This window comes from Cervus elaphus, chromosome 5 (genome assembly GCF_910594005.1).
Source record: "Cervus elaphus chromosome 5, mCerEla1.1, whole genome shotgun sequence".
Taxonomy (NCBI): Eukaryota; Metazoa; Chordata; class Mammalia; order Artiodactyla; family Cervidae; genus Cervus; species Cervus elaphus.
In genome coordinates, this window is record NC_057819.1 from 80,032,847 (window position 1) to 80,045,431 (window position 12,585).

At 40.4% G+C, this 12,585-nt stretch overlaps 1 protein-coding gene across 1 annotated transcript in view; it reads left to right on the forward strand.

The window, feature by feature from the left end:
- The window catches only part of ANKFN1 (ankyrin repeat and fibronectin type III domain containing 1), a 362,043-nt gene that overhangs the window by 195,337 nt on the left and 154,121 nt on the right, over positions 1 to 12,585 (forward strand). The window contains exons 4-5 of the mRNA XM_043902728.1: positions 3,963 to 4,164; positions 7,701 to 7,911. Of these exons, the coding sequence (XP_043758663.1) occupies positions 3,963 to 4,164; positions 7,701 to 7,911 (413 nt within the window). The remainder of the gene's footprint in view (positions 1 to 3,962; positions 4,165 to 7,700; positions 7,912 to 12,585) is intronic.

Here is a 12,585-nt window from a genome sequence, read left to right on the forward strand (position 1 = left end):
ATGAGAAGGAAGTCAAAGAAAGAGAAGAAGTCAATTTCTTTTGAGTGAAGGGGACAGATGGGAGATGAGCAGAGACAAAAGAGGCCACGTGGGTAGGTGTCATCAGTTAGAGGGCAAGTCACTAGAATTTGATCAATCAACAAGAATTTATTTACTGGACTCCTGGGCACTGTGAGAGATACTAAAGAATGTACGCTCATCTGGGGAATGACAATGATGTAGACAAGACAGATGGCTCGAACTGGGGCAATAATGCTGAAGGAAATGACTAGAGGCAGGAGGAGGCAGAAATATATAAGACAATCCCCATGTGAGCTAGCTTGCACATCAGATATCTGAAATTTATGTGAGAATGGTAAGATATAGAGGAAATGCTATAGTTGCTATTGAATTATAGGTAAAAGATTTGTGGACAGAAGGAGAAAGATGCCATATCAACTGCCCTTTCCATTTCTGCTTTTGTGTAAATTAAAAGATTATTGAAGATGAATGAAAATGCACCCGCAGGTACATACACTACTGCAGACAACCCTCCTTCTAAATGTGAATATGGCCATTTAGCTAAGACTGGGTAGGGCCTGATGAATACTATTAATATCAAATAGGTCTAGTCTCCTCAGAAGGCACTAGGAAGTCTTTGTATTGAAGAAAATTATAAGCAAGATTTAATAGGTGTCTAAAGATGTTCAACAATGTAATGAAGAGGGATTTCCACTCATTAAAGTACAAATAAGTCAAGGTTAGTCGGTGCTAGTGGAAATGGAACCCAACTCAGAGGCATGAGCAGAAATAAACTTTCTGGGTAGACCCTTACTATATAATATATAATAGATTATCATATGTGCATTTATTTTCTCTAAAGTATCTACTGAATATATTCTACAACAAAAATGATAGCTGCCAGGAGTCTTCTTGTATTCTAAGCTCTTTACATTTATTATTTTGTCAAATCCTCACAACCATAATATGTAGTTGTTGTTAGTGTCCCTATTTTACAAATGAGAAAAATGAGATTCAGACATGCTAAAACAACTGACTCAGTATCACATAGTCAGTAGGTAGAAGAGGAGCAATTCACATCTTCAGTTCAGTTCAGTCGCTCAGTCATGTCTGACTCTTTGTAGCCCCACGGACTGCAGCACGCCAGGCCTCCCTGTCCTTCACCATCTCCTGGAGCTTGCTCAAACTCATGTCCATCGAGTCAGTGATGCCATCCAACCATCTCATCCTTTGTTGTCCCCTTCTCTTCCTGCCTTTAATCTTTCCCAGCATCAGGGTTTTTTCCAAGGAGTCAGTTCTTTGCATCAGGTGGCCAAAGTATTGGAGCTTCATCTTCAGCATCAGTCTTTCCAATGAATATTGAGGATTAATTTCCTTTAGTATTGACAACACCACAGTTTAAAAGCATCAATTTTTCGGTGCTCAGCTTTCTCTTTTAGTCCATCTCTCACATCCATACATGACTACTGGAAAAACCATAGCTTTGACTGTATGGACCTTTGTCAGCAAAGTAATGTCTCTGCTTTTTAATATGCTGTCTAGGTCAGTCATAATTTTCTTCCAAGAAGCAAGCATCTTTTAATTTCATGGCTGCAGACACCATCTGCAGTGATTTTTGGAGCCCAAGAAAATAAAGTCTGTCACTGTTTCCATTGTTTCCCCATCTATTTGCCATGAAGTGATGGGACAGGATGCCATGATCTTTGTTTTTTGACTGCTTAGTTTTAAGCCAGCTTTTTCACTCTCCTCTTTCACTTTCATCATTCTGTGTTATATTTCTTTTACCCTGAGACAGGCACCTTTTAGGTACTGGGGAGATAAAAATTAATACTTGTCAGTCTTTGTTCTTGTGAAACATATAGACTAGCTTGGAGAAAGAATGCCAAACAAACAGCTGTGATGGGATAAAATATTTACTGTAACAGGCATATACTGAGTGACTGAGTAAAGAAATACACAAATTTGCCTAGAGGTGTCAGAAACTACTTCAGCCTACACTTTAAGGATCAGCAATTGTTTCCCAGGGGTTGAAGGCACAGATGGAATTATAATACATACAAAGCAGTGCATACAATGACCCAGAGGTAGGAAAGAGTTTGAACTATTTAGGAAACTCTAAGGTGGTCAGAAAGACTGAAACATAAAAAGTACAGTATCAGATGAAGCTGGAGAGGCAAGCACTTGTTTGTCAGGCTGAAGAATGTAGGTTATATCTGTAGGAACTGGAGAATCATTGAACTCTTTCCTGTGAAGAGTTTGGTCAATAAAAGAGATTTTACATGATATTATTTCAGAGTCCATAAGGCTAAAAATATTCAAAAACTTGAGATTTCCAGGTCACAGCTAAATGGCAGCATTACAAATAGAAGACACTATTAGAAATTTGAGGGCAGGTGGTGGGAAGGCAGCACAGAGACCTGGGTGCAATTCACCAGAGGTTGCACCCAGGATAGAGACACTTTGCACATAACTAACTGCCTTAGCCAGTTTTTCCATCCTTGCATCTGTTCACCCAATACATATATGTTTAGGTAACCATAGCCTTGGCAGCATTAGTATTTCAGTAGCAATACCTACATAATGATGGATGGCTTTTGAAATCCATGGCTGACCTCCCAGAAATTGACTTCAGGTATGATGTTGGTTTAGAGATTTGTGGAATAGTCTAATACTACTTGGAGAATGCCAGCAGTAAGTATCCTGAAGGACACTATCTGGAGTATCCAGGGTGACCAGATAAGCCTATGGGTATTGTTGTTCATTGTATCTGACTCTTTGTGACCCCATGGACTGCAGCATGCCAGGCATCCCTGTCCTTCACTATCTCCCAGAGTTTGCTCAAATTCTTGTCTATTGGGTCAGTGATGCCATCCAACCATCTCATCCTCTGCCGTACCCTTCTCCTCCTGCCCTTCTTCTCTCAGCATCAGGGTCTTCTCCAATGAGTCAGTTCTTTGCGTCAGGTGGCCAAAGTATTGTAGCTTCAGCTTCAGCAACAGTCCTTCCAATGAATATTCTAGGTTGATTCCCTTTAGGATGGACAGTCCAAGGGACTCTCGAGTCTTCTCTAGCACCACAATTCAAAAGCATCAATTCTTCAGCACTCAGCCTTCTTTATGGCCCAACACTCACATTTATGCATGACAACTGAAAAAAACATAACTTTGACCAGATGGACATTTGTCAGCAAAATGATGTCTCTGCTTTCTAATATGCTGTCTAGGTTTGTCATAGCTTTTCTTCCAAGGAGCAAGCATCTTTTAATTTCATGGCTGCAGTCACCATCCGCAGTGATTTGGGAGCCCCCCAAAACAAAATCTACCACTGTTTCCATTTGTTCCCCATCAATTTGCTAAGAAGTAATGGTATTGAGTGCCATGATCTTAGTTTTTTGAGCCTATGGGTACATGAGTACAAATTCCCCAAAAGCCTGGGCACTAGAGTAGTTCAATGAATCTCAGATAACAGGCACAGTTTAACACCTTAAGAGAAGAAGATCTTCAGGAAAAAACCACACTCTCTTATACACCCAACAGAAGATAGCATATAAAGTATAAGTAGCAAAATCCCCATTATATAAAGCCAAGAAGAATTGAACAGACACCCTGGGTTATAGAATTCAGATACTACCTCCCAGTGGGACAGAGATCAAAAGATTTTGAGTAGAGGCTCAAATCATACATATGTTTGTATGTGAATGTATATGTTTATATAGTAAATGGATGTTGTCATCTCATTCTTGTCACCAATTAGCTGTATGGCCATAAACAAGCTGTTTCCCTTCCTGGGGTTGCAGCTTTCTCATCTATAAGGTGAAAAGGCTGGATCTGATGATCTCTAAGGTCCCTTCCAGCTATAATATTTTATTACGATTCCAGATGGCTACTGGAGATGATAAAATTTTTGTCAACTTATAATTACACTATGTAAATTATTATAACATTAGATTTTTCTCCTCCTAGGAACTGTCGTGTGAAAATGACCCAACAAATGCAGAATTTACATCTTTCTCAGTCAAAAAAGCACAGCGCCCCTTCGTCTCCCAATGCTGCCAAACGCCTGTACCGGAACCTCTCAGAGAAGCTGAAAGGCAGCCACTCTTCATTTGATGAGGCCTATTTTAGGACAAGAACTGACCGGCTGAGTCTCAGAAAGACTTCGGTGGTAATAAAACTCTTTTTATTCCCATCTTGGTTTGATTTGTGCAGTTGTGTTTGGATTTTAGGAGATTTTAAGATGATCCTCATTAACTTCAGAACCGGATGTTTGCAAGTTTATAAATGTTGAAAGTCAAGTAAGACAAGAACTGCACATATATATGTTAGCAAAAGTTGGAATGACTGGGAGATTTTCCCTTTCTTTTTCTAAATTTCCTTTCCTTTATTTTCCCTTAGTTTTTCTTTCTCTAATTCACCGAAGAACTCCCAGAAGAGCAGTTGACAAATAGAGAGTTTGAGATCAAATAGGCTTTCTTGGGAGACCCAGCGTTCATTCAAATACTGAATAATATTCTAAATATATAATGGTAAATAAATTGATAGCAATGATAATAATGGGGGACAGCAAAGGAGTGGGAGAGGGACAAAGGAAGGAAGAAAAAGAAAAATAGTGAGGTTAGAAAGAGAAATCGATATACCAAAAATCTAGGCAAACACAGTACCTGAAATTTATCATTACATTTACCTCTGAGTTCCCAGTCAGTCAAAGCAGAAAGGGAAGAACAACTGGTAATAGCATTCCATTAGCTAATAACTGAAAGCATACCAAATGATATCCTCCTGTTGCTAAGTCCTCTGGCCTTTATAAGATACAGTGAATTATGTAATGGAGAATAAAGAGTAGTACTGGGGATCTTACAGACATTCTCATATAGGAGGTTCTTATATTGCCCCTCAGTAAAAACTGAGAGCATAACATTAACATGATCAGGAAGGGTGTCTATGCAGGGGTTTATGGCACCATTTGTTTGGGCTTAAAACAGAAATGAGCCCTAGCCTTCCCAGATAGAAGCATACTGGAGTTCGCCAACAGAAGCATGGAGAAGGAAATGACTTAAGAGTGAGAGCAAATATGATGGCACAGGAGAAATTAGACATACTAAGAATCACAAGCAAATCACAACTGTGTTGTTTGGAGAGGGAAGCATATTAACTTTGCACTTTGGTTTATAATTTTTCTCATTTCAAACACATCTGCTAGGAGGACTTGGTTAAGCTATGGCCTAAGCCTCAGAGGCTCTTCAGCTGAGCAGATTGTCAACAAAACACTTTTCTAATCAGCAGACTGCCATGTGGCAAAGAGAACTGCCTACCAAATAGCTCCATCCCTTGGGTCCCCATTGTCAAAACAAGCATTCGCATAATAACTTTGTGTTTTCCTCAAATTTCATTCATGTGTTATGCACTCAGTTAAGCCGGCCTGCAGCCTTTGATGGAAAAAATAGATTTTTGATGAGACTAAAAATAAAACCTGCCAACCTTAGTATTTGGTTACTAAAGGTTTAATCAGACAACCCATATGCTAGGTCAGGACCACTGGTATTTTAACATGTTTAACCACCAGGCAATTCCTGGAGAAGATACCAGATAAATGTATGAATAGTATGTGTGTTGCTCTTCTCCCAGGAGCTATAAAAATACATATTTGAGAGAATTCTAAAGGTTTTCTCCTTTGTTTACTATTAATATTCTGAAAGAAACTTTCAAAGGAAATATATTGTCTCTAGCTATTTTTTTTCTATGGGTGATTTGTATCCTGTGAATATTGAAATTTTGGCCCTCTCAGGCAGCAAAGAAGTTTGTTACCTAATCCACTGAAACCTTCCCTGAACACTACCTCTTGATTCCCTCATCTGAGGTTTCAGAAATGCGAGGTATTCAGTGACTATGACTCCAGGTTGAGAAAGCGTAGAGGTTAGTACAAAGGAGTTAGGAAGTCAGTCTGCAGACCATACCATACTGCAGAGTATGGACCTATTAGAAATTTGTAAATAGCGAAGGGACATGTAGCATTGTAAATTTTAGAAAGATTACTCTTGTATGGAGTAGTGATGGAGGAGAGTAAGACAAGAAACAGGTAGGCCATTGCCATAATCTGGGAGCAGTCTGAGCAACAGTCCAGACATGGGGATGGAAAAGGAGGGGATAACAGAGAAAGGGCATGTACTCTCAATTCCGAGCCAGTCATAATTTAAGTTACCCGTGCTATGTTATCTATGCCAGCATTTCCCATACTACGTTTTGTAGAACATTATCCCAGGAGAGTTAAAACAAATAGAATGAAAAATATGTTCTGTGAAAAAAATTATTTGAAACAGGTCATATTCCTCACCTATGAGAGGGTCACAATTGCATATTAAAATTAGTAAAGGCCTTGGGACTTCCCTAGTAGCTCAGGGGCAAAGAATCTGCCTGCCAATGCACAAGACACAGGTTCTATCCCTGATCCGGGAAGATTCTACTTGCCACAGAGCAACTAAGTCCATGCACCATAGCTGTTGAGCCCATGCTCTAGAGCCAGCAAGCCTCAACTACTGAGCCCACAAGCCACAATTACTGAAGTCCGTGTGCCCTAGAGCCCGTGCTCCAAAACAAGTGAAGCCTCTGCAATGAGAAGCTTATGCACCACGACTAGAGAGGAGCCCCCACAGCAACACAGCTAGGAAAAATCCCATGCAGCAACAAGGGCCCAGCACAGCCAAAAATAAAAGAAAATTATTTTTTAAAATATATTAAAACATAATAATATACAGAAAATTATGTTCAGTCCAGTTCAGTCGCTCAGTCATGTCCGATTCTTTGCAACCCCATGGACTGTAGCACACTAGGCTTCCTTGTCCATCACCAACTCCTGAGGCTTACTTAAACTCATGTCCATGGAGTTGGTGATGCCATCCAACCATCTCATCCTCCGTTGTCCCCTTCTCCTCCTGCCTTCAATCTTTCCCAGCATCAGGGTCTTTTCCAATGAGTCAGTTCTTCGCATCAGGTGGCCAAAGCATAAAATAAAATTATTTTTAAAAAGATGTTAAAATATAATAATATACAGAAAATTTGTAATGTAATTTATTTAAAAAAATTAGCAAAGACCTTGAGAGGTCTTACAGTAAAATAATGCAATAACTTGATTTTATCTAACATTGACCAAATTCATTTGACCACATGTTACTTTCTTCATAGAACACTTCATGATGGCCTCCTGAACAGTATTCCACAGAAGACTGGTTTGAGAAAAACTGATGTCTGCTCTTATCTATAGACTGTATACTGAATTGTCTCCATGCATCTACATGTACAGATCTTTTCAATGCTCATTAGAAAGATGGAGGTAGGGCCCAACAGTGTTTGCTTTAGAGACTGTGGAGTAAAAGGGCTTCTGTGGTGGCTCAGTCGGTAAAGAATCTGCCTGCAATGCAGGAAACCCAGGTTCAATTCCTGGGTCAGGAAGATTCCCTGGAGAAGGAGATGGCTACCCACTCCAGTATTCTTGCCTTGGAAATCCCATGGACAGAGGAGTCTGGTAGGCTGCATTCCATGGGGTAGCAAGAATCGGACAGGACTTAGTGACGAAACCACCACCACCATCATACCACTTATAAGTGAAAATGTAGTCCCTGAAGAAGTCCCTGAAATCTACAACAGCTAGGCCATGAAGACAAGCTGGTGTATGAAATTGTGCTAACCTACTTCCTTCTTCTCCAGAACTTCCAGGGCAATGAAGCCATGTTTGAAGCAGTTGAACAGCAAGACATAGATGCCGTGCAGATCCTCCTGTATCAGTACACACCAGAGGAACTAGATCTCAACACACCTAACAGTGAGGGGTTGACACCTCTGGATATTGCCATCATGACCAACAATGCACCCATTGCTAGGATTCTTCTGAAGACGGGGGCCCGAGAAAGTCCACACTGTAAGTAAACCTGAGAATAAAACACATACTATTAAGGGCACAGTTTCATCCCACTGAAGTAGTCATTACTGGCCATTAGAAAGAATGATTGACTAACCATAGGCTCTGAAATCCTTTACATGTTTTCATGCAAATAGTGACAGTGTTTATATGTCTAAACATCCAGTTACATTTTAAATAGAATATATGGAGTGGTATTGAACAGGAACCTTAAAAGAACTTCCTCTTAAGAATTGAACGCAAGCTCTAAGATATGTGAAATACCCCAAATAAGGCTATAGTTTCCTTATTCTCTGTATACATAGAGAAAAGAATGAGATAGGAAAAAGAATGAGCATCTGCATGTTAGTGTCTTTCTATTCACAATCAATATGGTGGCTCCATTCATTTATTCACTTAATCAACAAACACCAAGGAAAGGGCACGTTCTAAGTACTTGGAACACAGTGGTGAGCAAGATAAAAATCTCTGCACTTATAGAACTTATATTCCAGTGGAGGAGATTTCCAACAAGCCAGAAAATAAATAAAATATAAATTCAAATAGTGATAAACACCATGAAGAAATAAAGTGAATGAGTGGGTAGAGATTGGTAGAGTGACACTATTTTAATAGTCTCTCTGATATAGTGACACTTGCTCCTAGTCCTAGATGAGATCAAGGAATGATCCATGAGAAGATCTGGGGGCTAATTCTAGGCAGAGTGAAGGGCAGGTAGAAAGGTTCTGAGGCAGGCAGGAATGAGATTGCCATGTTTCTGAAGAACAAGAAGGCCAGAGTGGCTAAAGCAAAATGAACACAGGGGAGAGTGATGGCTAAGGGACACGTCACCAGGATCAGATAGTTCAGGATTAGAGAGGCCATGGCGAGATGCTTCACTTTGATTGCATCTGTGACAGAGACATAGTGAAACAGTTTAAACCGATGAAAGACACATTCTGGGGAATCCCCTGGCAGTCCAATGGTTAGCACTCCTCACTTTCACTGCTAGGGCCCAGGTTCAATCCCTGGTCAGGGAACGAAGATCCTGCAAGCCACATGACGTGGCAAATAAAAGACATTCTGCTTTACATGTTAAAAGATCACTGCCATGCTCTGCGGAGAAGACACAGTGATGAGAGCAATTGTGAAATTGTAAAAACCAGCTAGGAGGCCATTCTAATGGTCCAGGTGACAGATGCCAGTTGCTTGGATTAGCACAGTAGTGACATTGATAATGAGCAGGGGTGGAATTCTGGATGTATTTTTTAACAGCTTTATTGAAATATAATTTACATACCATACAATTCACCCACTTATCATGTATAATTCAAAGATTTTTAGTATAAGCACTGACTTGTGCAACCATCACCACAATCAATTTTAGACCATTTTCATTACCCCAAAAGAAATCCCATACCCTTCAGCTATCACACCCCCACCTGCCCACTCCTCAGCCCTGGACAACTACTTTCTGTTTCTATAGATTTGTCTATTCTGGACATTTGACATAAATGGAATCATTCAATATGTGATCTTTTGTGAATGGCTTCTTTCTGAATGTATTTTGAAGTAGAGCTGATAGTACTTGCCAAAGGGAGCTGCTCTGGGCCATTGACCCTGCCCAGGAGTGGATGGGATAAAATCACACAGCCCTTGCCCTGTGCCAGCCACTATTCTGAGCACTTTACATGTATTGACTCCTTTAATCCTCACACAACATTCTGAGGTAGGCACTCACATTCCCCTAGGTGCAAACTCTCTGACCCAAAGACCACAGTGGCTCTGAGCCACAGTTTTTATGTTTCCTAAAAGAAAAAAGTAAACTCATCAAATTGTTAGTTTCACTAATACTGATTCACTCACTTCCAAGTGGTGAGACCCAGAAGGCTGAAAGAGAAGCAACAAATATATAATTAGAGGTCACATCTATGCTCCTAAATTTCATAAAACCCCGCCACCCAAAGACTAGGTACAGAGGCAGATCCTTGTATCAGAAAACTCTTTCTTTTAAAAATGCTAAGCTCACCACATCCATGTCCAAAAGAATGAGGACTTGGGTTCAGTAGCATGGGGCTCTTCAGTAAGAGCTCCTTCGTCAAAGTGCTGCTTCTTTTTAGTGGAACTGGAGGATTTGGATGGATGGGCAAATAAGGATGGAAGAAATAAGAAAGGTTTATTTGCTGCCTTCCAATTTATGTTGCAATAATGTCTGTCCCAAAGATCCAGTGAGAGAGCTGTGGGGAGAGAATCAAGGGGTCTGAACACAGAGAATGCAGACTGAGCCCCATTCTATAGGAACAAGGAGACCATTCATCCAGATGGTGCCTGCACTGTGCTGGATGAAACATTACTCTTACTTACCTGAGACGCTACAAAAAATGTCTGCATTTTCCACGAAACCAGTAAGGCTCCCAATCCCCCCCAATCCCCTTTGTGCATAATTAAATCTCCATAAAAGAGCCCAAGTACTAAATATCTAGTTAAACCAAAAGAAAATTCATTGAAAAGATCCCTGGTTTTTCCTCATTCCCTGTGGGATGATAACCACATTATCATCAAAAAGTTGTAAAGGATAGTGAGAGAGAAACCCAGGTTTTAGCCTCTGGGAAATATAATACCTAAGTCACCTCGGCCACCCAAAAAGTTAAAGAGACAGGATCGTGCATAGACTCCCACATGTGTAAAAACGGCAAAGGACAACTGATCGAGGGCCTATGAAATCTCCACATGCATTATCTCCAGTTTTCACACTGGCCCTTCAGGATAATGTTATTAACTCCATTTTGAAGAAGAGGAATTTGTGATTCTGAGAGGTTATGTGACTGACCAAAGGTCACACATCAAGCAAATGAATAAGGGTGTCAAAGACTGAAGTCCAAGTGTGTGGGATACCATACCTGGGGTCCTGCTGTGCAAATCTGCTGTCTTTCCAAGTAACCAGTATGGAAGGCTGTGGTCACTAGGCCCCTTTCTCTTTCCCTTTCCCTTTTTGCTATTTGCTAAAATTCCATTGTTCTGTTCTGTGCACTGAGATGCCATTTCTGTTGGAAAAAAGCAGGATAGAAGAACACAATCTGTTTTCAGGGGTTTTTAATTCACTATATATATCAAATACAAAAGAAATCAAATTGCTTCTGTGCGTGAGTGTGAGTCAGTCCATGAGAAAAACAGTCTGGCAGCCAGAACCAGGTAAGCAAGCATCTGTTGCAAACTGTTCCACAGAAGCAGTAGAGGCAGGATAGAAGAGTAATAATAATAATAATAATAACAATGAGGTCTTAAGTTCTTAGAGTATTTTACACATTGTGAAAATGCTTTTGCTTACATCTGATCCTGACCACTGGTTTGTGAGATGAGAGCTTCCTGAAATAATGAAAAACAAATAATTTATCCAGTGCTCCAAAGCTAATAAGTGGTGGACCCACAATTTGAACCCAGATCTTCTGTATTAAATGCTTTGGTATTGAGTATTAAATGTATTTAGTATTTGGTATTAAATGCTTTAGGTATCTGTAGAAAAGTATCAGCCCACTTCCTGACACAATGTGGATATTCATTTCCTTCCTCCCTAACTCTTCTCCATCTGTTTGTCTTCTAATGCCTGTCAAATATTTCAGGATTTCCAATAGGGTAAAATTTCTGTCTTCCCTTCCCCTGTGTGTTCCCTTCTGAAAACAGCCCAATACTCTTTTCACTATGCCAACAAAAGATTTCGACATAATTCAGAAGAAAGTCCTCTGTATTTGTCTCCATTTCAAAACAGGAATCACAAAAACACAGATACGTTTGGGGACTTAACCTCCTAGGCCATTGGTCAGGCATGTCGTCCAGGTTTTAACCCCTCAAAGCATAGAGCGATATGGAGCTGTTCTTAATAAACATGGCTTGAAATCCAGACATGTACATTTCCTTATTTGTAAGGGAAGTGCCAGAAGCGACCACCCAAATTTGCACACTGCCCCAAGGTTAAATATATACGGAACTTCAGCCTGCTCATTAGATGAATCAACTGTCTTTATTTGGCAACTATTTTCTGTTCCTCCCACCTTTAGGGAGCAGCACAAAGTAATATTCATTCCTTCTAGAAGAAAACATCAGCCATTATTGAAGTAGAATCCCACATAGGTGTGCCGAGCTTAGGAAACAGGCCCAGAATCTCAAAGGACCAGACCTAGGAAAACTAATGTACAGAAGTACTTCAGGATACCTGGGGACTATACTTTTGATTTTTTCACCCATTCAGTATCCCACTTGCTATAACACAGACTCAGTTGAACAACTGCTATCTGAGAAAGACTTGCTCCATATCTGAAAGTCCCCTGTCATAGACCCCACCCTTATTCCAACTCATACCCTGCCCTCCTCACCTTTGATTCACACTCCCACAGTCTCCAGAGGTGTTACTGAGTCAACAGTGAGGTCCTTGCCTTTCTGAGGTTGCTACCTATTGGGCATCGTTTAGGCTCTCCCCATGGACAGAGGAGCCTGGCGGGCAAAGAGTCGGACACAACGGAGCAGCTAAGCACAGCACAGAATAGGGTCTATAAACGGTGATCATAAAGAAGCTAGTTCTTTTTGGACACCTACCATATGCAAATCTGGTCACTCACATGAATGTTAACTCATCTTTTGATCCCAACACCTGGCACATAGTAGGGGCTGAGAAATTTTCAGGTGAAATTTTAAGACCTG